Source organism: Balearica regulorum, chromosome 2 (assembly GCF_011004875.1).
Source record: "Balearica regulorum gibbericeps isolate bBalReg1 chromosome 2, bBalReg1.pri, whole genome shotgun sequence".
NCBI lineage: Eukaryota > Metazoa > Chordata > Aves > Gruiformes > Gruidae > Balearica > Balearica regulorum.
Window position 1 is genome coordinate 144531368 of NC_046185.1, and position 26372 is coordinate 144557739.

At 39.3% G+C, this 26372-nt stretch overlaps 2 protein-coding genes across 2 annotated transcripts in view; one reads left to right on the top strand and one right to left on the bottom strand.

Annotated features, from left to right (window-relative positions):
- RUNDC3B (RUN domain containing 3B) overlaps nt 1-6251 on the bottom strand; it is a 65453-nt gene extending 59202 nt beyond the window's left edge. The window contains exon 1 of the mRNA XM_075746248.1: nt 5884-6251. Coding sequence (XP_075602363.1) covers nt 5884-5987 — 104 coding nt within the window. The 5' untranslated portion in view covers nt 5988-6251. The remainder of the gene's footprint in view (nt 1-5883) is intronic.
- Nucleotides 6252-15861: 9610 nt separating this feature from the next.
- Nucleotides 15862-26372, top strand: part of LOC104638885 (ATP-dependent translocase ABCB1-like) — a 59121-nt gene continuing 48610 nt past the window's right edge. Inside the window, exon 1 of the mRNA XM_075746255.1 lies at nt 15862-16071. The gene's annotated coding sequence lies outside the window, so the exon portion shown is untranslated. The remainder of the gene's footprint in view (nt 16072-26372) is intronic.

The following is a 26372-nucleotide window of genomic DNA, read 5'->3' on the forward strand; positions in this document are numbered from 1 at the left end:
TACGTATTCAGAAATGGAGATATATTCAAGAAAAAAACACTGAAGAGCAATTCACATACACTTCTAAAAAATCACAGATAAGTAATTTTTTTTAAAAGTATTCTGCCATTCAATTGAAGAAAAAAGAAATAGATATCTAGTTTTTAAAGATACAACAATTTTTAAATACCTAGAGTCTGATTAGAAAAGTCAGTCTAAGTTCATCATCATTAATGGTCATCTTTTTAAGTGCACATATTATTGCCACCATGCTCTATGGAGAAATATTAATTTCCATCTCTCTATACTTTCTCCAAAAATCTAAATAACCTTTACAGTTATGTCAAGTTTGGCTGAAATTGGCTTTTAGGACAACTGACAGGGAGTGAGAGTATGTACACTTTATTTCCATAGACCAGGAAGATAATGGTGCTACCAGGCAAAATCTGATTGATCAGAAATATTTTTTGGGACATTTAAAAAAATTCTTAGGCAAATACTTCTGTGTTTCTTTTTTTTTTCTTTTTCTTTTTTTTTTTCCCCAGCACTATAGAGAGACAAGCATATCTCTAAGTGTATGTTAAAAGTCAGAAGCACATTTTACATGTTAGATATTCATACTTCACCATGCTTAACATGCAGATTGGAAAAAGGATTTAAGGTGTGTAGAAGTGATGCCTTTGAAAAAAGGTTACACTGTAAGCATTGAGTAAGCAATTTTACTCAGTCATGAAAGATGCCTCATATTTTGTTTCCAGTGTATATGGCCCCTTAGAAAAGAAAGCCCATGCTCTTGCACAGTTACATGGAACCAGTTGGGGACTGAAAGTCAAGAAAGAAAAGGTCAAGTATAAAGTACACAAGAGTTATGAAGAAAAAATGTCCAAGTAGGTAGAGTTGGAGCAGCTTTCTTGTTTCCCTTTGTTGCTCCCAACTTCATCTTCTCTCCACTGGACTGCTACAGCACCATTGCACACTAGAGCAACAGTCTACCTACACTTCAGAGGTTAACAGAGAAATTGTAGCAAAAGGGCATGAGCAAGTTAAGTGGCTTGAAAACAAACAAAATTTTCTAAGTTGAACTTTTTGGGGGACTGTAGGAGCAGAGGGGTGATACAGCTCCAATACCTGTTGCTTCAAGACTCTTTAAAAAAGATGTCTTTTATCCAGTCATTTCCCATTGTGTCACTGCAACAATAGGGATGTTTTGGTTTTGGGTTTGGTTGGTTGTTTTGTGGGGTTTTTTTTTTTCCATACAGTAACTGCTATTAGAGAGATTCCAGTATTAGTGTTGCTGAAAGGCCTTTGTGAACTCTTGATGTTTTCAGATTCTTACATACTCTTCTCTGTCACGAATCTAGTGTTGCTTGAACCGAAAAAAGATGTAGTAACAGTAGCATTCTCCAACCTTAAAAAGACCTTCTGAATTATGTAAGAGGGAAACATTCTTGAATAAGAAAGATTTATAGCAATCTTTTTGGGGTAGGTTCTTCCACTGTTTTGCAAGGTGCACAAGAAGGTTGTCATGGTTTTGCCCCAGCTGGCAGTAAAGCACCACGCAGCCACTCGCTCATGTCCCCTTGATGGGATGAGGGAGAAAATTGGAAAAGTGAAAGCGAGAAAACTCGTAGGTTGAGATAAAGACAGGTTATTAGGTAAAGCAAAAGCCATGCACGCAAGCAAAGCAGAACAAGGAATTCATTCACCATTGCCCATGGGCAGGCAGGTGTTCAGCCATCTCCAGGAAAGCAGGGCTCCATCAGGCGTACTTGGTTACTTGGGAAGACAAACACCATCACTCCAAACATCCCCCCTTCCTCCTTCTTCCCCCAGCTTATATGCTGAGATTAGTCTCGTGACCAACAAGTTTATCATATCATAAGTCAGTATTACAAAGTACACTACAATGATAACCTTGATCCAGTTCACAGAGATGATAAACAGCACAACAGGGAACACATACAGCAAGTAAGCTATAACATAACACAACTCTGAGAACAAGCACAACAGCTTTGAGAGAGAATGAATCAACATTGTGACCAGTGACCATTTACCTAATATAATGAATGCTTATAACAAATTTGTTCTGTCTGTTACCTCAACCTGTCATGCCCCATGTTGGGCACCAAAAAGACCATCGTGGTTTAACCCAGCAGGCAGCTAAAAACAAGCACACAGCCGTTCGTTCACTTCCCTCCCCTCCTTCCCCTCCCCCCCCAATGGGAAGTGGGAGAGAATCAGGACAAAAAAAAAAAAAAAAGAAAAAATAGAAAAAAAAAAAAAGGTAAAACTCATGGGTTGAGATAAAGACAGTTTAAGAGGACAGAAAAGTAAGAGATATAATAATAATGACAAAAGAACATACAAAACAAGTGATGCACAGCACAGTTGTTCACCACCCACAGAGCACTGATGCCCAGATAGTTCCTGAGACGTGATCCAGCCCCTGGCCATCTTTCCCTAAGTTATGTTCTGAGCATGATGTCATATGGTATGGAATATCCCTTTGGCCAGCTGTCCTGGCTGTGCCCCCTTCCATCTTCTTGTGCACCCCCAGCCTCCTTGCTGGCAGGGCGCTGTGAGAAGCTGAAAAGTCCCCGACTTGGTATAAACATTGCCTAGCAACAACCAAAATATCAGTGTGTTATCAACATTATTCTCATCTTAAATCCAAAACACACCAGGAAAAAAATTAACTCTGTCCCAGTCAAAACCAGGACAAAGGTCTCCCAAATTTCTTGAAAAACTCCATACCGAAGCCAAAGATTTTGTGGGTATATTCCAGGACTATAGGGTTATTTCCAAAACAGCAACAAGCCTCTAATCAAAAAGCAAACAGGCAGAAAATGTGACTGCTATATGAATTTATCACTTTTCATTGTCAGATTCTGCTCCTCTCAGTTTTCAAATTCATGGAAGGATTCTGTCAAATTTATTTAGCTTGCAATTTGGGAAATGTCATTAAAATGCCATTTTAAACAACATAAACTATTAATATAGAATAATCCCCAAGATTATAAACTAATATCCCTTATGCTGGAGAATATGGCTTGGACATGAAACCAGACAGTTCAGCTAAGGGTGAATGTCACTGCAACAGCTCTTATGCATATTAGCAAAATCACTATTTTAAAAATTTCCTGACAGCTGTTCAATTCTGTGTTAGTATTATGTATTCCTCTCTTCCAAGGCCTGACTCTACTTTTTTGGTGGTCTTGTGTCTATACGAATCTTTGATCTATGAATCTTGGGGAAGACTAGATTAAAACAAGGTGAACAACCTAGAACAACCTCAAAACCCCAGCACCATTTATGGGACAATGGAAGGCATCAAACTTTAGGGAAAAAAGGTGGGGAGAGAGACAGAGCTTAGAACATATATTACTTATTCAAACCAAAAAAATCCTAAAAATTATTGCAATTTAAATCACAGCTGTGCAGTTATGCAAACATAACCATGTATTTTCACATGCAGTTGGTTTATGGAACTTAAGTATCTATGTTACTTCTCATGGCTACAGTGCCACTCAATATTCTAGTGGAAACAAACTGTTCCTTCCAAATCTGTAAGTATAAGAAATTATCTGCATCCACATGAGGAAGTAGGTATCATCACCATAAGAAAAGACTAAAAACCCAAAGCCTGGTTTAACTATCAAGTAAAAATCTGCTAAATTGAAGCTTTGACAAAATAGTTCATTAAATTATCAGAGACTGTTAACAGATGGTAATTCAGAAGAATATCTTCCTTGTGATCTCCCTCCTTCACTGGGTAGCAAGCCATATCATCCAAATTCAATTCAATCCATTCATTGCTATTTTTACCAGAAATATTTCACATTCTCATAGGATTTTGATTGGACAGGCCTATTATCTTACTGGGTTTAATATTAATTTGGCTATTCCAAACAAATAACACTTTTCTATAACAGAAAATGTGTAATAACTACAGTAAAACACAGGAATATTTTAAACATTTACACTGGCAGAAGAATACAAATATAAATAAATGTATGCACATCATAATAACGCAAATCCTTTTTCCTCATCATCCTTTCCAAATGTTAAGGTGTATTCACAAACTAGGAACTTCAGGTTTTGCAAAGATATAGCAAAATTAAATTGTTTTACTGAGAATAACTAAAATACACCAATTTCAAGTAGTTTCTGTGGTAGCTCTTTGTTTCATATGTGTTTGACTGAAGTCCCTCAGATTTCTAAGCATCTTTAAATATGTCACAACATCATTTCAACTGCAGGACAAAAACATGAAATAAACAAACGGAAAAATAAATGTAACAGCACACAGTACAGAAGAGTTCCTCTCAAATGAGGCAGAAAAAAAGAGCAAGCTCTGTAGAATACAATATACATGTTTAAAATTAACTGTTTATATCCTGTACAATTATGTCATTACTTGATAAAATTGGTGCTTTCCCAAGCCTACAGATTGGCAATATCTGTATCTCTGTAACAATAATGAAACTCAAAACTTCTGTTTCTTCTATTTGATCTGCTCCAGCAAGTTTGATAAAAATAATCTTTTTCTATGGTTTTGATGTGTATCTTTTTCACAGGTAAGAGTAAAGCTAAGCATAAAAGCCTGGGAAAAGACAGGATGGTATCGATGCTACTCTGAAACCCAGATACTAGGACTTAAAGGAATATTGAAGCAAATTCCCTTCAGTAGCCAAATGAAACAGTTACACTTTGTAAAACCCATTAACAATATACAATAAAAGCAAAAAAAAGGAAGAATATGTGGTCCTAAACTGTTTCTAAAAACACTGCTGCAGCATTAAGTGGTGAGGATACAAAATTATCTAATAATTCTCCTGGTACATTATCAAAATTATATCATAGCTCATACAAATCTGTTGAAGACCTTCTCCAGATAACATTCAGATCAGTTTGATAACTTAAAAAATTAGCAATTGAAACAAATTAACAGAGTCATTGCTACCAGCATATTCATGTATTTAAAAGTTTGCCATGATGTAATGGGTCAGTACTGCATGCTTGGAAATGCTGCATGAATTCAACAATGACAGCAGTGGAAACACACAGAAAAACACAGGAAGTATTATTAAGCTTGTATAAGCTCAGCATTAAGATGCTAAAAAAAAAAAATAAAAAATTTGAATATGCTAGATCTACCCTATACTGCAGATCTCCTGATCTAGATTTTGGAGATAAAAATATCCCCTGAACGCAGCCTTCTTGGGACTGCTCTTGCGGCACCCGTGCATTAGGAAGAACACACGGTTAGCTACTTCTACAGCAGCTTGGAAGTACAGGTTTAGGTTTCACTTCACGTCCAACATATATTAAGTCTAAATCTGAAAAGCGGCCGTACCGCGTCAATTTAAGAGAAACCAATGCTACATCAATTCTATTTGCACGAAGATGAAATCCTCAGTTCAACATTGCTGAGAGTTTAGTCTGCCCTGCCTTGCTCCGGCACACGCCTTGCGCCCAGGAACACAATCCAGGTGCCGAAAACAAACCTCTGCCCCCCCGAAAGACCACTTAACGCCCCGATGCACCTGCCAGGTGTGCCCCTGCCCCGCGGCCGCCGCTTTATCACCCCACACGCAAAAGCTCCCGAAGGAGCTGAGTCAGGATGGAGGAGGCTGCCCTCTCTTGCCGCTACGTGCCCCCGGAGGCCGGCACACACCCCCCCCCCCCCCCCCCGGTTTCCCTCCTGACGGGGCGGCCGCCGCCTGCGGCGGGGCTGCCGCACGCGCTCCCGCCCCCGAGCGGCCGCCACGAGCAGGGGCCGCGAGTCACCTGCGCGGGGCGGGGGATGCGGAACGGTTCCCCGAGGCAGAGCAGCCAGCGGCCACAGCGTCGGGAGGGCGAGAAGAACGGTCCCCTCAGGCAGGGCAGGGCCCGGGGGCTCACCTGCAGACCGTGATCAAGTTCCGCCTTTCCACCGCGGCGTTGCGAGACGGGACGCTCTTCCTGCGGGCGGAGACGTTGAGCCCCCCTAAGCCGATGGACGCCATCTCCGCTGGGGGCAGGTGGAGCCACCGGGGCTGGCGCGGAGCCTTTGTTCCCGGCCTCCCGGTCTCGCGGATGCTGCGCCCGGCGCCGCCGCACGCGGATGAGGAGGCGGCCCCCAGTGTTTTCCCCGCTCCTCCTCCCGCCGCCTAGGTCCGCGCGGGAGGAGCTCCCCGAGGCAGGTGGCGGGTCGAGCGAGGAGGCGCCGGGGTCCCCGCGGCGGGGGCGGCTCGCCCCCCCCCCCGCGCTCCCCGCAACCGGGCAGCCACAGCACCTCGGAATCACAGCGCCGCAGAGCGCCGGCACCGCCAGCCAATCAGCGCGCGGGAGGGGCGCGGCGCGGCGCCGCTAACGGCCGGCGCTTCAAAGGGGCGCGCGCTGCTAACGGAAATGGCTGGGAGGCGGTCGGGGCGTCGGTGCCTGAGGCGATGGGAATGTGGCGGGGCCAACGGGTCGCTGGGCTGTCGTCCCGGCTGAGGAAGGTGAGGGAGCGCTCCGCCAGCTGCGGAGGAGGGTGCCTGTAGAGGACGTTCATGCGCTCCCGTTTTGCCAAGCGTCCCCTTCCCCTCATTTGCCTTCGTGTCCCCTCAGTCGGTACGTGTCTGTGGGGTTCAGGATTGCTAATTATGTTACCTGAAGAAGAATTGTGCGTATGTAGGAACTTTAAAAAGAGGATTCCATGTAGATGACCATGTTTTCATATGTAGTATGACATATAAATGTTTTTTTTTTAATCAGAATATACTTAATAAGTTGTTCCAAGTGTTGTTATCATTTACCAGAAATTCTGAGGTAATCATATGTTACTCTCACTTAGAATGTAGCTGAATAAGTTTGAACTAATCTTTATTTTCCTTCAACTTCACATCAAAAGATAAGTAAACTGTTCAGCCTTCTTTAAGGCAAAGCTTCGTCTTTGCTTGGGTGGATTTTCCCAAACACTTCGTAATTCAAATTCACTGTGAGGTAGTTCATCATTCTGTTTCCTGCCTCTTCTCCTCTCTTTTCCAGAAACAGCATAAAATAAGTGGGGCCACAGGTAAACCTGAAGGAGCATATATGTTCTACTTTGAAAGCAAGACTAACAATTTTTTTTTTTATTAAATGGCTCTACTAGAACAAGATTGAAACAAGCTATTGCTCTTTACTCATTCTTTCAGACAATAAAAGTTAAAATGTTGAATGTGTTACTTGTTGACTCTCAGAAATGAAGAGCCTGCCTTCAGGTTTCTTTCTGCTTCTCAGAACCTCTGAGGCCCATTGTGTCTGTAGCTCCTATTAAGAGATTTGTGCAGCTTGAGTAATCTTTTGATTAAGTTCAAGCTGAGGCTGAAGTAGATTTTATCTCTGCAGGTGAGCGATTTCAGCTGCAAGGTCTGTTGTTCTTGAACTTATGATAATTACCAATACTTTACAAAAAAACCAAAGACAAACAGGAGACCTTTTCTATATCTATCAAAAGCAAAAGTATCTTCGCTGTTCTTCATCTCTGCCTTGTTTCCAGAAACTGCAACTTTTTATTTTTATACTTGAAAGAGATTTAAGATTAAATCAGGCTTATCTGCTAGACCAAGCTTTAGGTTCAATATTGATAGGTTTTAGTCCTCAAGTAAATGAATTTTCTCAAAGATCATTGCTTTCTTTCAAATCTGATTTATGTGCTACTACTGTCTTATCAAAGCAGGAACTGTAAAAAGGTTCCAGAAGACTTCAAAAGAATAAAAGAAAAATAATAAATTTAATATTATCATTTGCCTTAGACTTAAGAAAGCTCAATAAATTTATCAGGAAACTTACTGTGATAACTCTTGAATTTTTAATGCCTCTCTGTAAGAAAATAGGCTGAGGGAAAATCTTACTGTCTTCAACTACCTAATGGGAGAATAGAGGGAACAGTCAGGCTTTTCTGAGGATTGCATAGCAAATGGGCAAGGGGCAATTGTCATAAGCTGCAACATGGGATAGATACTAGGAAAAATTCTTGACAGCAAAGATGTTCAGACACTGGAATGGATTGCTTAGAGCCGCTGTAGAATGCTTGTCCCAGAGATACTAAAAACCTAAATGGATGAAGAATCAGAATGCCCTGATCCTAACTTCAAAGTTGGCCCTGCTTTGAGCAGGTAGAAAAATGACTTCTGCTGGTCACTTCCAGCCTAAACTGTTTTGATTCACATGTGACAGTTGTATCATAGAATTATTCCTATAACTAATTTCATAAGATAAAGTACTTTCAGCTCTATGGTTTCTGAATACAGAATGCTTAATGTGGATGCACCGTATTAATGACAACACCATGTCTGTGTGAGTTGATGCACAGACTTCAAGGGGTTTCCTCCAACAATGTTGTTAGCTTTAAAATATTGATAAGATACAAATAGCTGTGTGTGTCAGTATATGGCTTCACTTAGAAGTCAGTCTCTGTAAAGCATGGGCACGAGTAATGAGTGATTCTACAAAAAATATTTAAAAATCCCCAGACAACCAAAACCAAACCTACTGGGAACTCTCCTGTTTGATTTCAACCATATGAAGCTGTAATGGGTTACTTATAATATTCAGAAACCGTATTACTGAAATAGGAATTTGAAGTGTCATTGTATGAATAAATACAGCAGCTATGACTGGTGTAATAGCAATGAGGAATATTAAATGGCTAAAACCTGTTTGGATTTACAGGTAGCAGTGCCTTTATGAAAATCAATACATCCCAAAAAAGAATTCAGAAGTGTCTCCAGATTTACTGGCTTTCAGTCAATCAGACTATGCTTTTTAAACAGATTGTTTGCATAACTGAAGTGGCAAAAACTCCATTAAGGATATTCTTAGTTGAAAAAGCTGTGATGTGCTCCCCTTTGAAATTTGACAGAACTCATTCACTTGAATTATTTTCTGAAGGCATAAACACATTAGAAAATAAAATCTACAAGTCAGACTTTTTATTCCATTCTCAGTGAGTTTGTGTCTTAGTTTGTAACTTTAAAACTTCACTTCTAAACAATTTAAATATTTACAAGGTTTAGTTCTGCCTGAATGAGCTTACTATACAAGTTGTATACTGAATCTGGCAGGGATGGGGTTAATTTTCTTCATAGCAGCCAGTATGGTTCTGTGTTTTGGATTTCTTACAAAACCAATGCTGGTAACACACCAATATTTTAACTGTTGCTGAACAGTGTTTATACAATGTCAAGGCTTTTTCTGTGTGTCACACTGCCCTGACGTCTAGTAAGCTGGGGGTGCACAAGAAGGTGGGAGGGGACACAGCCAGGACAGCTGACCGAAATGGACCAAAGGGAATTTCCAAACCATATGACATCATGCTCAGTGGTAAAAGCTCAGGGAGAGAAGGAAGAAGTGGGAACATATGAGGTTACAGCATTTGTCTCTTCAAGTAATTGTTACGAATTATGAAGTTCTGCTTTCCTGGAAATGACTAAACATCTGCCTGTGGATGTGAAGTAGTGAATGTATTCCTTATTTTGCTTTGCTTGCATGTATTGCTTTGCTTCGCTTATTAAACCGTCTTTAACTCAATCCACAATTTTTCTCACTTTTGCCCTTCTGATTCTTCTCTCCCATCCAACTGGCAGAAGTGAGTGGCTCTGTGGGGCTTAGCTGCTGGCAGGGGTTAACCCACAACAAGTTAACACTGTATTGTGATTTGCAGTAGGAGAAAATGAACTTGATATTAAGATATCACATAAGACTTCCTCAGTTAGGAGCAAAACGCAAACTGGTTATAGCACATTTGGTATGAGATGTGATATGTTTTGCTATTGCACTTTTGGATAGTTTTGAGTGTACTAAAGTCTCCACCTCATGGATTTCGGTCAGTTGCTTAGCTTTGTGTAATGTAGGAGGCATAGATGCTTGCTGTTTTGAAAGTTTGTGTTTTGAAGGGGTTTTGGCTTTTTTGTTTTGTTGCACTTTTTTTTTTTTTTTTTGGTGGCATCCTCTGCATATCTGTGTATATTTGATTTGACAGTATCTTTATACTGAAACTGCTAGGTACCATTTAGAGTTCTAGGTGCACTTTTGCAAATCACTGTTTCCTGCGAGAATTCTCAGAATCGGTAAATTTGTCAGATTGCTTGTAGATGTTGCACTTTGGCATTATTGCTTATCCTTACATCTTACAAGAAATTTGTACAGCATCCTTTAAAAGAAAGGTTTGAGGATTTTTTAGAAGATGGAATTCCACCCACCTTCTTTTTTTGGCATTCTGATGATACTTCATTCTGTGGAAGGAGTGAAAGGAATTTAGGAAAGCAGAGTATCGTACGCCTTTTTTAGAGCATACTTGGGTGACAGTCATGAACAGGAGAATGTGCTTGTTGGAGAGAGTCCAGAGGAGGGCCACAAAGATGATCAGAGGGCTGGAGCACCTCTCCTGTGAGGACAGGCTGAGAGAGTTGGGGTTGTTCAGCCTGGAGAAAAGGCAGCTACAGGGAGATCTAATTGTGGCTTACCAGTACCTGAAGGGGGCCTACAGGAAAGCTGGAGAGGGACTGTTTACAAGGACATGGAGTGATAGGACAAGGGGTAATAGTTTTAAACTAAAAGAGGGTAGATTTAGATTAGATATTAGGAAAAAACTCTTTACTATGAGGTTGGTGAGACACTGCCCGGAGAAGTTGTGGCATGTGTTCCACCCTGGAAGTGTTCAAGGCCAGGTTGGATGAGGCTTTGGGCAACCTGGTCTAGTGGAGGGTGTCCCTGCCCATGGCAGGGGAGTTGGAACTAGACGGTCTTTGAGGTTGCTTCCAACCCAAACCATTCTATGAATAAGAACAAGACCTGAATTCTACAAAAGGACATCATCATAGTAGAACTGGCAAGAAAAAGTAGTCTCTGAAATATGAAGCATGTTTGTGATTTAGGACAGGAAGCATGTAAATTTCAATTTGAGTTTCAAAACTTGTTGCAAGTCAGTTTAAGGTTGCTTGCTTGAAATGAGTAGGAAAGCAATATTTGAAGGCATCATAACTTAAACAGTGGAAGACAGCTTTTGAAAGCTATGCTAGTGAACCATAAATGAGATTACTGCTTTGTGTCAGGGCACGTAAAATAAAGTTTAATCTGCGTTCATTTCTTTTGATTATTCTTTTTGCATATTCTAAAGTTGTTATGTTATTAAAAGGTATTACACTTTTCCTTTGTGACTTTAAATATTTACATTGCCACTTGGTGGCCTCATTTGATCAGGTAATAGATGACAAAAATGTTGAGATCCTTTTTCTTCACAGGTGTGCAATTCAAACCTTGATATCTCATCTTCCTATACATCCAGGAACAGTATATCACTTTTAGCAACTGAATGTGTGTATGCTGTGTTGATTGCTGTGGTTCTTGAGGGCCTGAATTGCTGATGTTGAGGTGGTCAGAACTGAGAGCTCTTCAGTAAGGATAGAACTGAAGTGGATTACTTTGCTTCCCGTTCTTCCTTGCTCATCTTTGATGTTTTAATGTTTCTCACCGCTTCCCAATCAAAACAAGCAGTGGATCTCACCTGCTACCAACATCGTTTAACTTTTTTTTTTTAGGACTAAAACTTGTTCTGATTTTTGCCAGGCTTCTTTCTTGCTTATTCTGCATCCTTAGTTCTTATTTTCTAGATTATATTATTTGCAGATGGTTTTCTGTATCCCTTTTGTGAAACTATATCCCAAGTCTCTATCCCTTTGTGGTTCCATATTATTTGTATAATTAGCTGTGTTACAAAATACTTGTATGTTCTTGCTGGGTTTGCTGTTTTAGTGTGCTTATGTCTGGGTTTCAAGCAAGTAAATATTGATTACATTATGCTTAGTATACTTCTACTTGTAGAAATCTTCTGACTTGGTATGCTTCTTGTCAATGATGGGATGGAAACTCAGTTCCCTATGCCTTGATTCTGAACCCACAATGTCAAGCTCTGCTGGCTCAAGGCTAGGTATAGCCTCAGAGCAAGAAGGTGGAGTGTCACCCTCCTCTAGTCTTGTCTCATGGTTTTCTTGCAAAATCCATGTGAATGTTCTGCGTTTATATTGCTCCAGATAGCTCCAGGGTCTTCTGTCTCACACTACAAGACATACTGCAAGCTGTAACAGAAAGACTAGTTACTACATAGGTAATGATTAATGGTTAAAATAAAATGATTCTTGTACTAGTACTTGACTGTCCTCTAAAAATGTCATGGTGGAATCATGGTTTCTGCATCCATTCCTGATCTTAGTGGCTGATGATTCTGTAAAGTAATACGTCCTTTCACTGCTTGGTGCCTATTCATTAATTTTTTTTTAGCTACTTGCTCTATTTGCTGTGATTCCTTAACATTTTTTTTTATAAAGATTCCAAATTAGCACCAGGTTGGTGGGTATTATAATTCTGGTGATATGGGTGAACATTGCCAATTTTTACCCTAAATTAGATAGATGAGAAATGTTACACGCTTATTTCTTTACACAGAGCACAGTTTTCTGGCAATTCCTACTGAAATAGATGCAGAGAAACAGTAACATGTATCCATATCTGGTGTCATAGATGCTAGAATCATTGGCTGCTAGTTGGCTCCGCGTACAGGTAGTTACCGCTGTTGTAGGAGCAATATTCTGTTTCCATTGTGAGAGCTTCTTCAGACTCCATTCCAACAGGACAGGACCTAGTGGCTATAACCCCATTTCTTACAGCGCCTTTCCAAATCCGTTAATGCACCATCAGTAATGCTACTTTGCTTCTGTGCAGTGACTGATCTTTTCAGGCAATAGCAATGCAGGTTGTGCATGTGCTGTTTTACAATCATCTCTGTGCCCCCTGTATATTATCGCCTTCCATTTCTCCTAAAATCACAGTTCTATCCCATTTCAATGGTTGAAATTTAGGCCAGCGTACACACTGACTGTCCCATAACTTGTGTGTTGGTGATTATTATGATGGGATTGAGTGCATCCTCAGCAAGTTTGCTGGCAACACCAAGCTGTATGGGGTGTGGTTGACACACTGGAGGGAAGGGATGCCATCCAGAGGGACCCTGACAGGCTGGAGAGGTGGGCCTGTGTGAACCGCATGAAGTTCAACAAGGCTAAGTGGAAGGTCCTGCACGTGGGCCGGGGCAATCCCAAGCACAGCTACAGGCTGGGCGAGGAATGGATTGAAAGCAGCCCCGAGGAGAAGGACTTGGGGGTGTTGGTAGACGAGAAGCTCAACATGACCCAGCAATGTGCACGTGCAGTCCAGAAAGCCAACCATGTCCTGGGCTGCATCAAAAGAAGTGTGACCAGCAGGTCGAGGTGATTCTGCCCCTCTACTCAGATCTCGTGAGATCCCACCTGGAGTACTATATCCAGGTCTGGGGTCCCCAGTACAGGAGAGATATTGAGCTGTTGGAGCAAGTCCAGAGGAGGGCCACGAAAATGATCAGAGGGCTGGAGCACCTCTTCTGTGAGGACAGGCTGAGAGAGTTGGGATTTTTCAGCCTGGAGAAAAGAAGGCTCCAGGGAGATCTAATTGTGGCTTACCAGTACCTGAAGGGGGCCTACAGGAAAGCTGGTGAGGGACTGTTTATCAGGGAGTGTAGTGACAGGACAAGGGGTAATGGGTTTAAACTGAAGGAGGGTCGATTTAGATGAGATGTTAGAAAGAAATTCTTTACTGTGAGGGTGGTGAGGCACTGGAACAGGCTGCCCAGAGAAGTTGTGGATGCCCCCTCCCTGGAAGTGTTCAAGGCCAGATTGGATGAGGCTTTGGGCAACGTGGTCTAGTGGAGGGTGTCCCTGTTCGTGGCAGGGGAGTTGGAACTAGATGATCTTTGAGGTCCCTTCCAACCCAAACCATTCTATGATTTTACACTTGGTTTAATCGTCACTGGTGTTTTCCACTTGTATTTCGGTTCCATCGCAATTGTTGTAGGTTATTTTGATTTTTAGCCAAGTAAATAGAAATAAAATATCCAAGTTAAATTTGTGTGCTGCTTTAAGTCCCCATAATACATTCCCTTAAAATCAGAGACATTTGTTAAAATCATAAATACTTTTGGCATCCTGGAACATAGATGCTATTGTTTAGCTTTCACACTTGTATCCCTTAATTTTAAAGTAGCGGAGATATGTATCCAATGTTTTCATGATCTTTGGTACGAAAGAGCTTTCCACTGCCACTAGAGGTAAGGTCTATTATCAACAAAAAGCAGGGAGCTTACTACTCCCTCGTAACACAAACAAATTTTGAACCTAATGGAATTATTAACATACAATTATTAATAAAAATAAAAACATCCTAACTTCACTGAGACAAAGCCTAAAAAATAATTTATGCTGCTTCTTTTAATAGCCTTTCTGCTGGTGATGCTTCTGGTGAGACTTCCCATATGCCTTACTGTTAAATTTTAATAGCAACATTTATAACATAACATTCTTAATTTTGTTTAACTTATTTACTTTCCCAGAATTAAAATTGAAACTGGAACTACTTAAGTATTTTTCCATTCTGGAGTTTTACTTGGTATTTGTAAGGTCCTGCTTTATTTATAATTGGAGCTAGTGTATCCCATTTACAGTTTAGTCTGTAAACTTGCATGGAAAATACAGAACATTGCTTTCCATCCTCTTTGCCATTCTGCAGAGTAGTGGTTTGTTCTTGTTTGTTTATCCATGCATTGAGCATTCCTTCTCAGTTGAGTTCCTATAACAACATTAATCTCTTTCCCCTGTGTAGATAGGGTCTGTGTCCATGCTTCAGTTAAAACATTAGGCAGACTTTTTTTGTCCCAGGCATAGTTCTAAATCACTTGAACTTATGAGAAGCTGTTGTAACTCACAGGTCATTAAAATGACAAGATGATGCGATATCCCAAACTTTTCTGTAATTTTTCACCGTTTTGCCTAGTGCTATTTTTATAGTCCCATTGGGTCAGTCAATTTACCTCGAATTGGGATTTCTCAGAAATGTGGAACCTTTCTTTTCTTCTCAGGTCTCCACGTAATTCTTTGGTGATTTGCCCTGGAAAACATGTTCCTTGCTCTAAGTTAACTTGTTGGTTTAAATCCCATCTGGAAAATACAACATTAAATGCCTCCACTGTGGTACACCAGGCTGTAGCTTTCCTTACTGAACTACCTCAACTCATTTTGCCAGTGAATCTGGTATTAGCAAACAATACTTAATCCCACTTTGCGTGGTAGGTGTGATTAAGGCGGGACTACAGGTGGTCTGGTGTAGTCTACTTGTATCCTAGCCTGTGGTTCATGAATTCTCTAATGTTTTAATGTTGTTTTTCTCGTAGTGGGAGTATTCACCAAAACACAAGTTAAGTAATTATGTACTCATCTGTCTTCACATTTGGCCAACTAGCTATCTTCTAATACTCCCTTTGACATTCAAGCAACCCCTACACGATCTTGTTCATGCACCTACTGAAACAAATCTACATGAAAGGGATATAGCACTCTACATCTACAAGTGTTTGTTATCTGGCCACATTATGCTCTCTATCCTTCACCTGTTTACCAGCTTCTATAGTAACTGCGCCTCAGTTTCCTCGTTTCCGTGTTGTAAAGTGGCTAGGTCTTTGATACCTTGTTTTCAAAGTGGGTATTTCTTCAAATGTTAAGTCTTCTGGGACCACCACAACCTTGGCAAAGGCATTTGCTTGACTATTCCAATACTGCTGCTTCTGTATTTTTCCTTTTGTGTGCTTTTACATGACCTGCATATTTTTTTCCTCTCTGCTTTTTTTTTTAAACTATGTTCAGGATTTCCTTTCCACGATTGATAGGCCACCAGATTTCCATTCTGTGTTTGCAGGTCATATTTATTGCATGTTGGCAGCCAAATAGTTAAAGCGTGATATATCCGGTCTGAAACTATGTACAAAGCCAGTTCATTTCCTTTAGGTTCCTCTTTTGCCATAGTTAGCAGAGGTTGTAGCTCTGCTGCTTGTGCAGAGCAAAGTCAGGCAGCTCTTTTTATTTTTCACAGGAGTTGCAGTAGATCTAATAGAGGATTTGCCATTCTTTGATTAAAAACTGGACCCATCCGTGAACCGCACTGAATATCCTGTGGCACGAAGTCAGCAACGGAGCTTTTATCTGGTGGGAGACATGTAAACAGGTAAAGGGCACTTATGTTCTGTTTCAGTGGTTAAAAGCCATATAGGGCTGGTGATAAAATCTTGTCGTCATCTACAGAAAGCTCTTAGTTTATAAAAGCCAATGTCCATGCAGCTAACCTAGGGTTTGATACATATCCAGTTTGTACTTTTGCATGGATTACATACTTTAGTAGAGTACGTGTGATATCTGCTGTCACAAAACAGCATCTAGTGATGTATTCCTGAAGCTCATTGCCTATGCCAATGCTAAACCTGTTTTTTAATATGGAACAGAGATCTTTCCCACTGATCTTAAGACTCTCAAAGCAAAGGCTGTAACTTGCATCTTATTTCTCTTTTATTGAAATAGCATAGTCCCAAGGTCTAGATTGGTAGTGGCCAGATGAAAACATGAAACACCTTACAAGAATCTGGGCATCTGATGGCCAGGGTTTGAACTAGTGCAGTTTTGCCTCTTTCTGCTCTTGTTTGTGAGATTTCTTCAATAATTTGATTAGTGGTTTACTGATTTCTCCAAATGTAAGGATAGTCTCACAAAAATGTAAGCAATTCCAAAAGTGAATCTAATACAATTAATACTGTGGGCGCATGGATTCTCATGGTCAGTTCTACCCTTTGGTGATCCCAGCATCATCCTCCCTTCCTGACCTAAAACTATTTCTGGATATTTCACTTCAGATTGTACCAACTGAGTTTTGTCATGATTAGCTGTGAAGTCTGTGTTTTGAGTAATGCTGATTGCTCCTTGGATATATTCCTGGACTTTCAATTCAGTTTTTCCATGTATCAACACATCATCCATGGATGATATGACATAACACACTTTGGTAATTTCATCCACATTTGATACATCTGATCTGAAAGTCTTGAGGTACATGGATAAAACAATATTGCTTTCCCTCATAGGTAAATGCTTGTTTTTACCAGCTTTGCTCTAATAGTAGAATTGCAAAGAAAGCATTGGCTTATAACAAAAAAATCAGAGAGATATTCTGCTTAGTGCCACAAGAATTTCAAGCATCTTTCCACCACAGACAACCTGTGAGATGGCTACCTTATTTAAGTGTGAAAAATCCATTTTTAGGCTTTTTTCTTTGCTTTTAACCCAGGACAAAATGGGATGTTAAAATTATAGGTCTCTGTAGGACCTTGCTTTCCAGTAAACTTGTTGATGGTGGATTGAAGTCATTCCTCTGCTTCTTGCGGGTGTTGATGTTGGTTTTTGGGAAGGAGGATCTGGACTTTCAATTAATACACAACTTCTATTTTTCCACATTTTTACTTACAGACACACAAAACTTGAGGAAATTCTGTTACCCAAATATCCACTGGTTTTACTTCCTCCGGATTCTTAATAACAAAGCATCAATGACTTGCAGGAATCACTCCACCCTCACCTCCTACTGGTTAACCCCAATTCCACAAACATCCGTAGCAAAATCTGCAGCTAACCCATTTTGTTTCAGCAAGCCTGTGCCAATAATTCCCTGCTGTTTATAAGAGGGATCCTCCCATTCCTACGCGCAGAAGGAATTCCTGAACTTTGCAGCTATTTAACTGGAGGCAGAGACCTTAATACAGGTGCTTGAACATCCTTTAATGCATATAATACAAGTTTTATCATTTTTCCACTTTCTTGAGTTCCAGCTGGAACAAATATTCATTGAAGAGTGTTTATTGGTGCTATGGTATCAATTAACATCATAGCACTAGTGGTAGGTAATATTCTTTCCCTGACCATCCAGCACTAATATTGTTACTGGCCATTTGCATTGGTTATATTGTATTTTTATCACTAGACCAGTGGCAGGTAGACAGCAGAGTGTCCCTAGTCTGCGTTGTTGAGAGGGAGAGATGATGCCTGAGGGCTTCACTGAGAGGGACCTGTTATGTTCTGTAGTCTTTTTTTCCTTCTCATCAGCCTTTTTTGTTAGCTTGACAAAATAAACCAGTAGGGCACTTATGGATTCTATCCCATTTTCTCATATCTTTGCCTGTTTTTCTCAAATTTTACCATGTTGCTTTCCTGCAGTTCCTAAAAGAAGTTTTTGTCATGTTCTCCAAGGATATTTTGCAGTTACTGTTACCACCTCTTTTTACACAGTGAGCTAAACCCACACCGGGGGCTGTTTTCCCTTTTCTGTTCCTTTTCATCTTTATTTTTAAATGGAGGCTGCGGGTCCTTTATGATCATATTTCTGAAAGTTACAATATATGCAGACCTTCTGTCAGATCCACAGGACTGAGATATCCTTGCATTCTTTCTCACCTGCGTTACCTTGCCCATTTGTTGAAGGTGAATTTGCAGCTCCTCCCATTGTAGTTCTGCTTGATTCATAGGTCCCAGAGTTACTCTTGCTGATTAACCCTTGTGCCACTGCTGCTTTAAAGGCACTGTGGTTCTTTTAAACAGATACTTCCCTGGATGCCAATCCCAACAATTTTTCCAAGATTCATATGATTTTACATTCTCATAGCATTCTTCCAGGTGGAATAACTTGCTAGCCAAGTCTCCTTTCAGTGCTCAGATAACTGTTCTGAGATATCTACCTGCTAAATTTCTTACAGGAGATTCTTCCTGCAATGTAGCTGATAATCATACTCCACTCCAAGGCTGTGTTTTAAGGGCTGCACGATCTTTACTGGTTAAGGAAAGCTAATCCTCAAGGCCTTCAAGCCCCATTTTACAAGTTTGTGAATTCAGTGGCCTCAAAGTTTAAGCAATCACTCTTGCTTGCTCTGCAGTCAGGTCAGTTGCTTTTGTTATAATCTCCCAAGTTTTAGGAGCAATGGAACCAAACAGGAGTAGCGAGCACTGAGTTCTGTTTTTACCACTGTTTTGGTTGTAACTGCGTAACTGGATCATAGAAGCCTATTTTGCTCTCCTGTTAACGTGAATTGTCAGGATAGTTGAGGACTGAGTTTCCCATATATCCCTGTTTTATTCTGGGTAGAGAAATGTCAACATATTCATTACGTATAGTTGACAGTTGTGTCCTGGGTGACTGCTATTGAAGTAAAAGGACTCTCTGAGTGTGCAGAAATCCATCTGTACAGAATTGCTTTCAGGATCTGTCATCTAGTAAATGGTTCACTGCAAAAACTAGAAGGGAAACCTAGCAATCAGAAACTGAGGACCTACCCTTAAGCACCACAAGACTGGTATTATATACCCAGATCAAGAGAGAGACGAAGTCTGACTTTTTGTCATAATCTAGATCAAAGTTGATGCACAGCAGAGGGTTTTGATAACATTTGCCATTATTTCTACTTGTATTTTGCTGGTATAGAAGATACATATACATACTGCTTTTTTCTGTTCACCCCTTTCTTTTTCCATATGTATTCATATAAGTGAAGAAGAAAGGGGATATAGGTGATCAATGTCATTTTTGCTTTCCTCTATTTCCTATCATGGTTTGACACTAATGTATGACTCATCTGATATGGCATGACAATCTAGTCCTTATCTGTATCCATGTGATCAGTTGGGAGGAGATCAGTTTACTCAGTTTACCATTATCAGAATAAGCCACTACTAATAATATTGTGCTAGTATAAAGGATGTTTTGATCACTACCATAGTGGTGGTACATAAAAAGAAACAGGATAATAACTTCTAACCATTCTTGGGGTTAAAATGTTTATGGGGAACATCTTACTATGAAATCTTGGAGCAAGCATTGTTCTGCCTGTCTTCACCCTCTTGTGAACCAGAGGAAATTGTCAGAGTTCACTGGAACACGTGAACTCTAATGAATTAAGTGTAATCACCAAATCTAACCCCCAGTATATGAAAAGACCATACATGCTCTCATGATGCTATAGATTTATCTTCATTTTTAGGCCTTACAGAAGTACATATACTTCCCTGAGAGACCTACCACTCTTAAATAGTTCAGTGTACTTGCAATATGGAAATAGCTGGAAATCAATTAGGAAAGTAGGTGATAATTCTGTCCTGTGAAATGACCCACCACACCAGTATTCAGAAAGAGTATTTGGCACAGATGTATTTAGGACAAGATGAAGTACCTCATTTCAAATAATTTTTTTTCTTGTAAATATACAGTTTCATATGCACATTAGATTTGGACTATCCAATTAGTATGGGAGAAATTCTTTCTGGTCCTCTCACTTACAGTAATAGGCACCTTTGCAAATGTGTTGCCAAGATGTTCCATAAATAACCTAGGCAGATATGTTCTCCTCCCTCATAGGCACAATACCAAGGAATTAGTTTTGGTTATAGAACTTGGCCTTGTTCTGGTCACACCTGCTTATAACTGCCAACTTAATGGACCTCTTCATGAATTGATTGTCAGCCATGAGCAATCACTGGAGAAATCATCTATCTTCTTTAGGATGTGGGATAACCTAGCAATTATCTGTCCCCAGACACCATGGAAAATGCTATAATGTCTTCTGCAAATGGTCTATGACATGGGATCACTACCAGATCATTTCCTCTAGTGGTTAGATAAAACGTTTTGTTTGCATGCCACCAAGTCCCAAGATACTTACCAGAGGTAGTTTAAAACAGATCCATTTTCTAAATTCAGTTCTGCTCTGTAGTATTGACTGTACAAGGAACCCCAGGGGATGCTCCCATCAAGGAATCCCTGTAGTATTTAATGAGCATACCTTACCCACAGGAGGAACCTGTGGATCCTTAGGATGTGGGCCTTAGGATTTCTAATTTCTACTGGAACAGCATTCCTAGTGTACCAGGTGCAGACACTGAATACAAGGGTTGTCTTACAGTAGCAGGTATCTCAGTTTGATTAAGTGCTCAAACGAGAGTTGCTTCCTTAAACTTTGTTCCATACTGACAAAATCACTTGCTCTCAGTGAATGGTGCAATGGAAAACAGGGCTGCTCTAAACACTTTATTCAGTCAGGATAAGCTGTTAATCATTCATTATTTGTTGTTGACTATAAAAAGAAATCAAGGAATTAAATGTAGTGTCGTGACCCTCACACAGGGTCATGTATCCTTTTGTGCAAGCAGAATGTAAACTGGGCAGAGGTAGTGACTCAGAGTTGAGTCAGAAAAGAGGAATTCTAGAGTGCAAAGAGTGAGGAAACTAGAATATGAGCAGAGATCACTGCATTCCTTCAATTGTCTTTGGTAATGCTGGAACACTGTCCTAAGCCTCATGGTTCAAGGGTCCCTGTGAACATAAACTTTTTATGGAGCCACTCCCCAGTCCTTCTGGCTCTCACCTACAGCCTTCATTTCTCATTCTGTCTGGGTAGTAGTTAAGAGATCGTGTTGTGATTTCACAGTCCATGCAGGGAAGGGGAGAAAGAAGACCTCTGAAGCTTGCTGATTAGTTAAAGATTTTTTTATTGGTTCTTCCGGCAGTTTATTGGGAAGGAAAGTCTCTGCTTACTAATATTACTCTGAGTTTGGCCATGCTTAGCACTTCTTAAATTTCATTGATCATGTTGCTGTTTAATATGGTATATCATTTTTATACAAAGTGTATGCTTAGAAATGAGTAAGAAGCAAATCCCAATTTCATCCTTTTTTCTCATTTGTAAGGCAGAAGTCTAATAAATTCAAGTTTTAGTGGGAAACGTATGGGGAAAATGTTGTTTTGCCCTTGATATGGATAATATTTGGGAGTAGAGCAATAAACCTTGTTGGAATCAGAATACATTTTAATGTATTCTATTTATTTAATTTATCATAATTCTTGCAGACTAGAAACTAGAATAAGTTATGAGTCTTGGGCATCCCTGGATCTTTGCGAAGAAAACTTTTTTGTCTATCAAATATAAGCCACAGTCCATTTTTTTTTCTAAAAAATCAAACAAATTATTCTAGCAGAGTGAAAATTCTGTTATTCCTAAGAAACATAAGATGTTGTATATTTATCAGTAGCTGATAAACACTCTGTAAAAAGATGTCTTGTACTCAGGAACTGGAAGCAGAAAATGGAAATGATACCTGGTAAACAACCAGTCTACATGGAGACTAACAGTTGCAATGAGTAAGCTTAGATGTGTCTTGCTGGATCAATGTAAATGTGCGTGCTTCTTCCTGATCTCTTTTTCCATCCTCTCTGCCACCAGCTTCAGCTGTCAACAGCCCCTGGACTAAAGATGGCTCAGACCTACAAGTAATCCAGGAGCTTGTACATGGAAGTGTTGGGAAAGATAAGGAGCTCTGATTAGCTATTGGATAGGACTTTAGGAAATGAGTCTTTGGAAATTAAGATTAATGAACTGATAAATTAATGAGACAGTAGAGCATCTAGTCTGGGTCAATAGAATGACTACAGGTAAGTGCCTCTTCAGTAACTGTAGCCATAATGTAGCTGGCCACAACATACAGAGATTGGATGTTCTAATTACTGATGAGAGAGTTAATTTCTCCAGCCTCTTTAGAGTTATTTCTTGCAAAATGGTCACATCTGATCTGGAGGGAGGAGAATGGATGGGATGATGTTCTGAGGTCTCTTCCACTCTTCTTTTCTGTGATTTGTAAGGGATATGATTAACTGCAGAATAGACAGATAAAAAAACCTTTGGAATTCAGTATTAATAGGTAGAAGCTGAACAACAGGGTTTTATTCTTATAATTTCCTAGGTAATCCAGACACTTCACAAACTGTATGGAATAGAATGCAAGTATTTATAAAATATAATTTCAGACAGTATTGTAGAAGGAAATAAGTTAATATGAATAGTTTTAGTTTCAGTATTGGATATAATATTAAACTGTTATATATTTAATATGTAATTACTTTAGTTTGTAAACCCCTTCCCCTCTTCCTCAGGAGTTCAGCTGTCTGTGATCCAAGGCATAGCTGCGTAACACTCTCTGACTTGTGAGGAAATTGCTAAATTCTGAGCAAGAACTCCCAAAAGAGTCGATAGAGTGGATTTCTGCAAGTTAAGAGAGGTAAAATTGCAGAGAGAGGTAAGACTCTTGAGATAGAGCTATGCAGCAGTTCAAGGATTCAAGATGACAAACATCATCATGAAAAGGAATAAAATACTAAGGAAAAATCAGGGATTTGGAAGATGGCGATTCAGTCACACTGAGGATCCATTTCAGGGGCAGTAGGAACCAGCCCTACCCCACCTCACTGAGAACTTCCTGGCCAGCAATGACTTTTTCTATTTCTAATTTAGGGCACTGAGCATACTAACAGTCTGTTTAGTATTTCATTAATTCAAGTTATCTTTTGTGTGTAGTAACTAATCAGTAACTGCTGAATACTTTTAAGTTGTGTATATTCAGCTTACAAAGGCTCTTTGTGCATGGCAGAAGGTGTTCAAAGGGATTCAGTGAGGGAAGGAAAAAACCTCATTCAAGGTCTTTGATTACTTGTACTGTTACAATGTTACCAGGCATATCACTGGCTAGAATAATTATCAGGGGAAAAAAATGGATGTGTCTGCAATAATATATGCTTTATTCAACTTTAATAGAGAAAAATGTTTTCCACCTGCACAAAAAGTCACTTTTATTATTGTTTTTTCCATCTTTTTTCATATTAAATACAGTAAACTGTGAAATAGTCCTGACCACTTTTAAATCCCTAATGTTCTATACTATATTTCTTTGAATGTATATATCTTGTTTATCCAGATTCAAAAGGCATCTGTTTTTCTAGATATGCTGAGAGTGAAAACATCTGCTCATGCTCTAGAAAGACAGAACTTTTAATCCTTTAAATAGTTTAAGAAATCTTACTAAGACAAATGTAAATACCACTCCAATTAAATACATTTTTCTGTTATAACTGTAGTAAGAATCCTATTTTAAATGCAACTATACTGCAAGCAATGATCATGAAAAATATTATCTCAACACATTAATGCATTATCAAGTCATATTTAATAACTTCAATGATAAATAAACACCAAGTTGTTTTTCCATATATAGGACACATTTCTCAAAGTGTGCTCTAGATTTGTCTGTATTTCCTGTTGTGGGTTAAGTATAAGGCAAAAAAAATTGGGGCTTTCAGACACAAGACCGAGTTTGTAAAGCTGACACGTTACTAATCAGAAGCTAGTGACATTACTTTAGTTTGTGGCAGTCCCCCTTACTAGAATAAACAATTAACTCAAAATCACCAGACAATAAAAGTGGAGCTTTGTAATACCATTAAAATACTCTTTTCAGAGTAGACTTTCTTTTTAAACACCAATAGAAGCTTGATGTTCACAATAACTTAATTTGGTCTTATGCTTAGTCCAGGACAAATAAGATGTCTAGCAATTCCTATAGGTGGTATCTTGTGGCTGAGCATACAGCATAGTTCAGGCAACACAAAGATTGTCATTTTCTGGCTCTATGATAATTCTCTTCACATAGGACAATTCTCATTGATAGAACGGTGGCCATGTTGGCAAAATTCCTGTACAAAGTAGTATTCTTTTCCAGCACTAATTAACAGAAAAGAGGCTGCTAAAACGGAACAGGAGTTCCCTGAGCATCATAAATCAGGGCTTGTTCACAACTGTTCAAACCTATGCTAGGGCTGAATGTCGTTGCGGAATCACTACAGCATTCCTGGGACCCTCTCCACCATTTTGCCTATCTGGAGCTTATTGGAAAATCCAGCTCTCCACTTTTAAAGGAAATTAAAAAAAATAAATAGTTTGTGTCCTTTTTACTTGTCCTCTAGCTATAATATATTAAGACTTTGAAGTATTTGCTTCGATTTCTTGTCTTGTTTACTGTTTTGATTGAAAAACTTAAAAAAATAGTTAGTTTTTATTGATAGTTAAAAAAAATTTGAAAGTATCATGCCATCATTTCACGATGTTTTGACTGTGATGTCGAAGTTAGATTAAAGTTTATGTATCAGTTGTTTATTCTGATAACATATGTCAATTGATAATCCCATTTGCTGGCCCACATCAGATTAAAAAAAATCCATGGAACCACTGGATTTGTGGGATGAGATTCTGTCAGCATGAGTTGGTTAAATCAGTAGCTTACCCCCAGCTTTAACCAATTTTTGATGTCATCAAGGGAGATTTCTTTTTAATTCTGTAGGCTGAAGCATGAAATCTCGTATAGACATTGTCTATATCGAATAGGTAGACTTATACAAAGTAAAGAAGTTCTGAACATCTTGAAAGCAGAGTGTCCTGTTCACGCAAAAGTCCAAGAAGAAAGAAAACCTTTCCTTTTTCTCCTTCTACTTACTAGTCACAAAATTTCACACAGATGATGGATTTAAACAGAGATCACCAATCTATGACCTTGGAGCTATTTAAGGCTAATGATAAACTATTCAAAATTCCTTCCCAAACCAGTTTGTTATCCTGTGATCAGAAGAACCAGGGATCTCCTGATGTGAGAACTGTTGAACAATTCAAATCCCTTGTTGTACAAGCAAGTAAAAAATGGCTGATAAGATTCATGCACCTGGATTGTCCAAAACTCTGCTACATGTCCATTTCAGCCCTATCTCACAGTGGACCAGTGGGACACTGAAGATAATGACAACTGCAACTCGAAGAGTAACTCTTTTGAGTTATGAGGTAAATGTTTTAAGGGATTTTAGCCAGTTGAAAATTCTGGAAAGTTGATCTTGTCTAAATTAAAGCCTACAAATGAGAAAACCATCTAGTTCACTTAAAAAATTGCAATTGCTCCCAAGTTCATTGCACCTATTGGCTAGCTGCTCCTATGATCCATTTCTCTGCATGGAAATTGTTTAGTTCAAGACAGAACAATACCTCTTGGATATTATTACTTGTGTAAGGACCTGCATTGTCAGGTATCTTTCCTATTTGAAAATATGTATAAATATTCATAAGGTTTACTCAACCCTCTCTTTATTAAGGTAGTAGCCAATTTCCTTTTACCTGACATAGTTTTATGGCTCCTGGATTATATTCACACATGTCTTTTAGAATTTTGAGCATAAGAAATTCTTGTGTTTTTAAAAGTTGGCCATTAGGTCCCTTGAAATATTATGGAGAGATTGTAATTCTGTAGACTAAGGCACAATTAATTCCTCTCTCCTACTTGACATAAATGCCTGTTTTGAATCCTCTCTCTTGGGCATTCTACTGCAATGAGAGATTGTACTGTAGCAATAAACTATGACAAACCTTAAATCCTTCTTCAAGTCATTGCTCTTACAGACCATTCCCCTGTCTTGTCAATATAGCCTTGTTCTTCACAAGATTGTTTAAGTTGTATTTTGCATGATTATAACATAATTTTTGGACTGCAGTTAAGTTAGGTAACGCAGATAATTCTGTGTTGTAACTCACTATTAGTTATTCCAGACTGTTTCCCTGCATTTATTTATCTAAA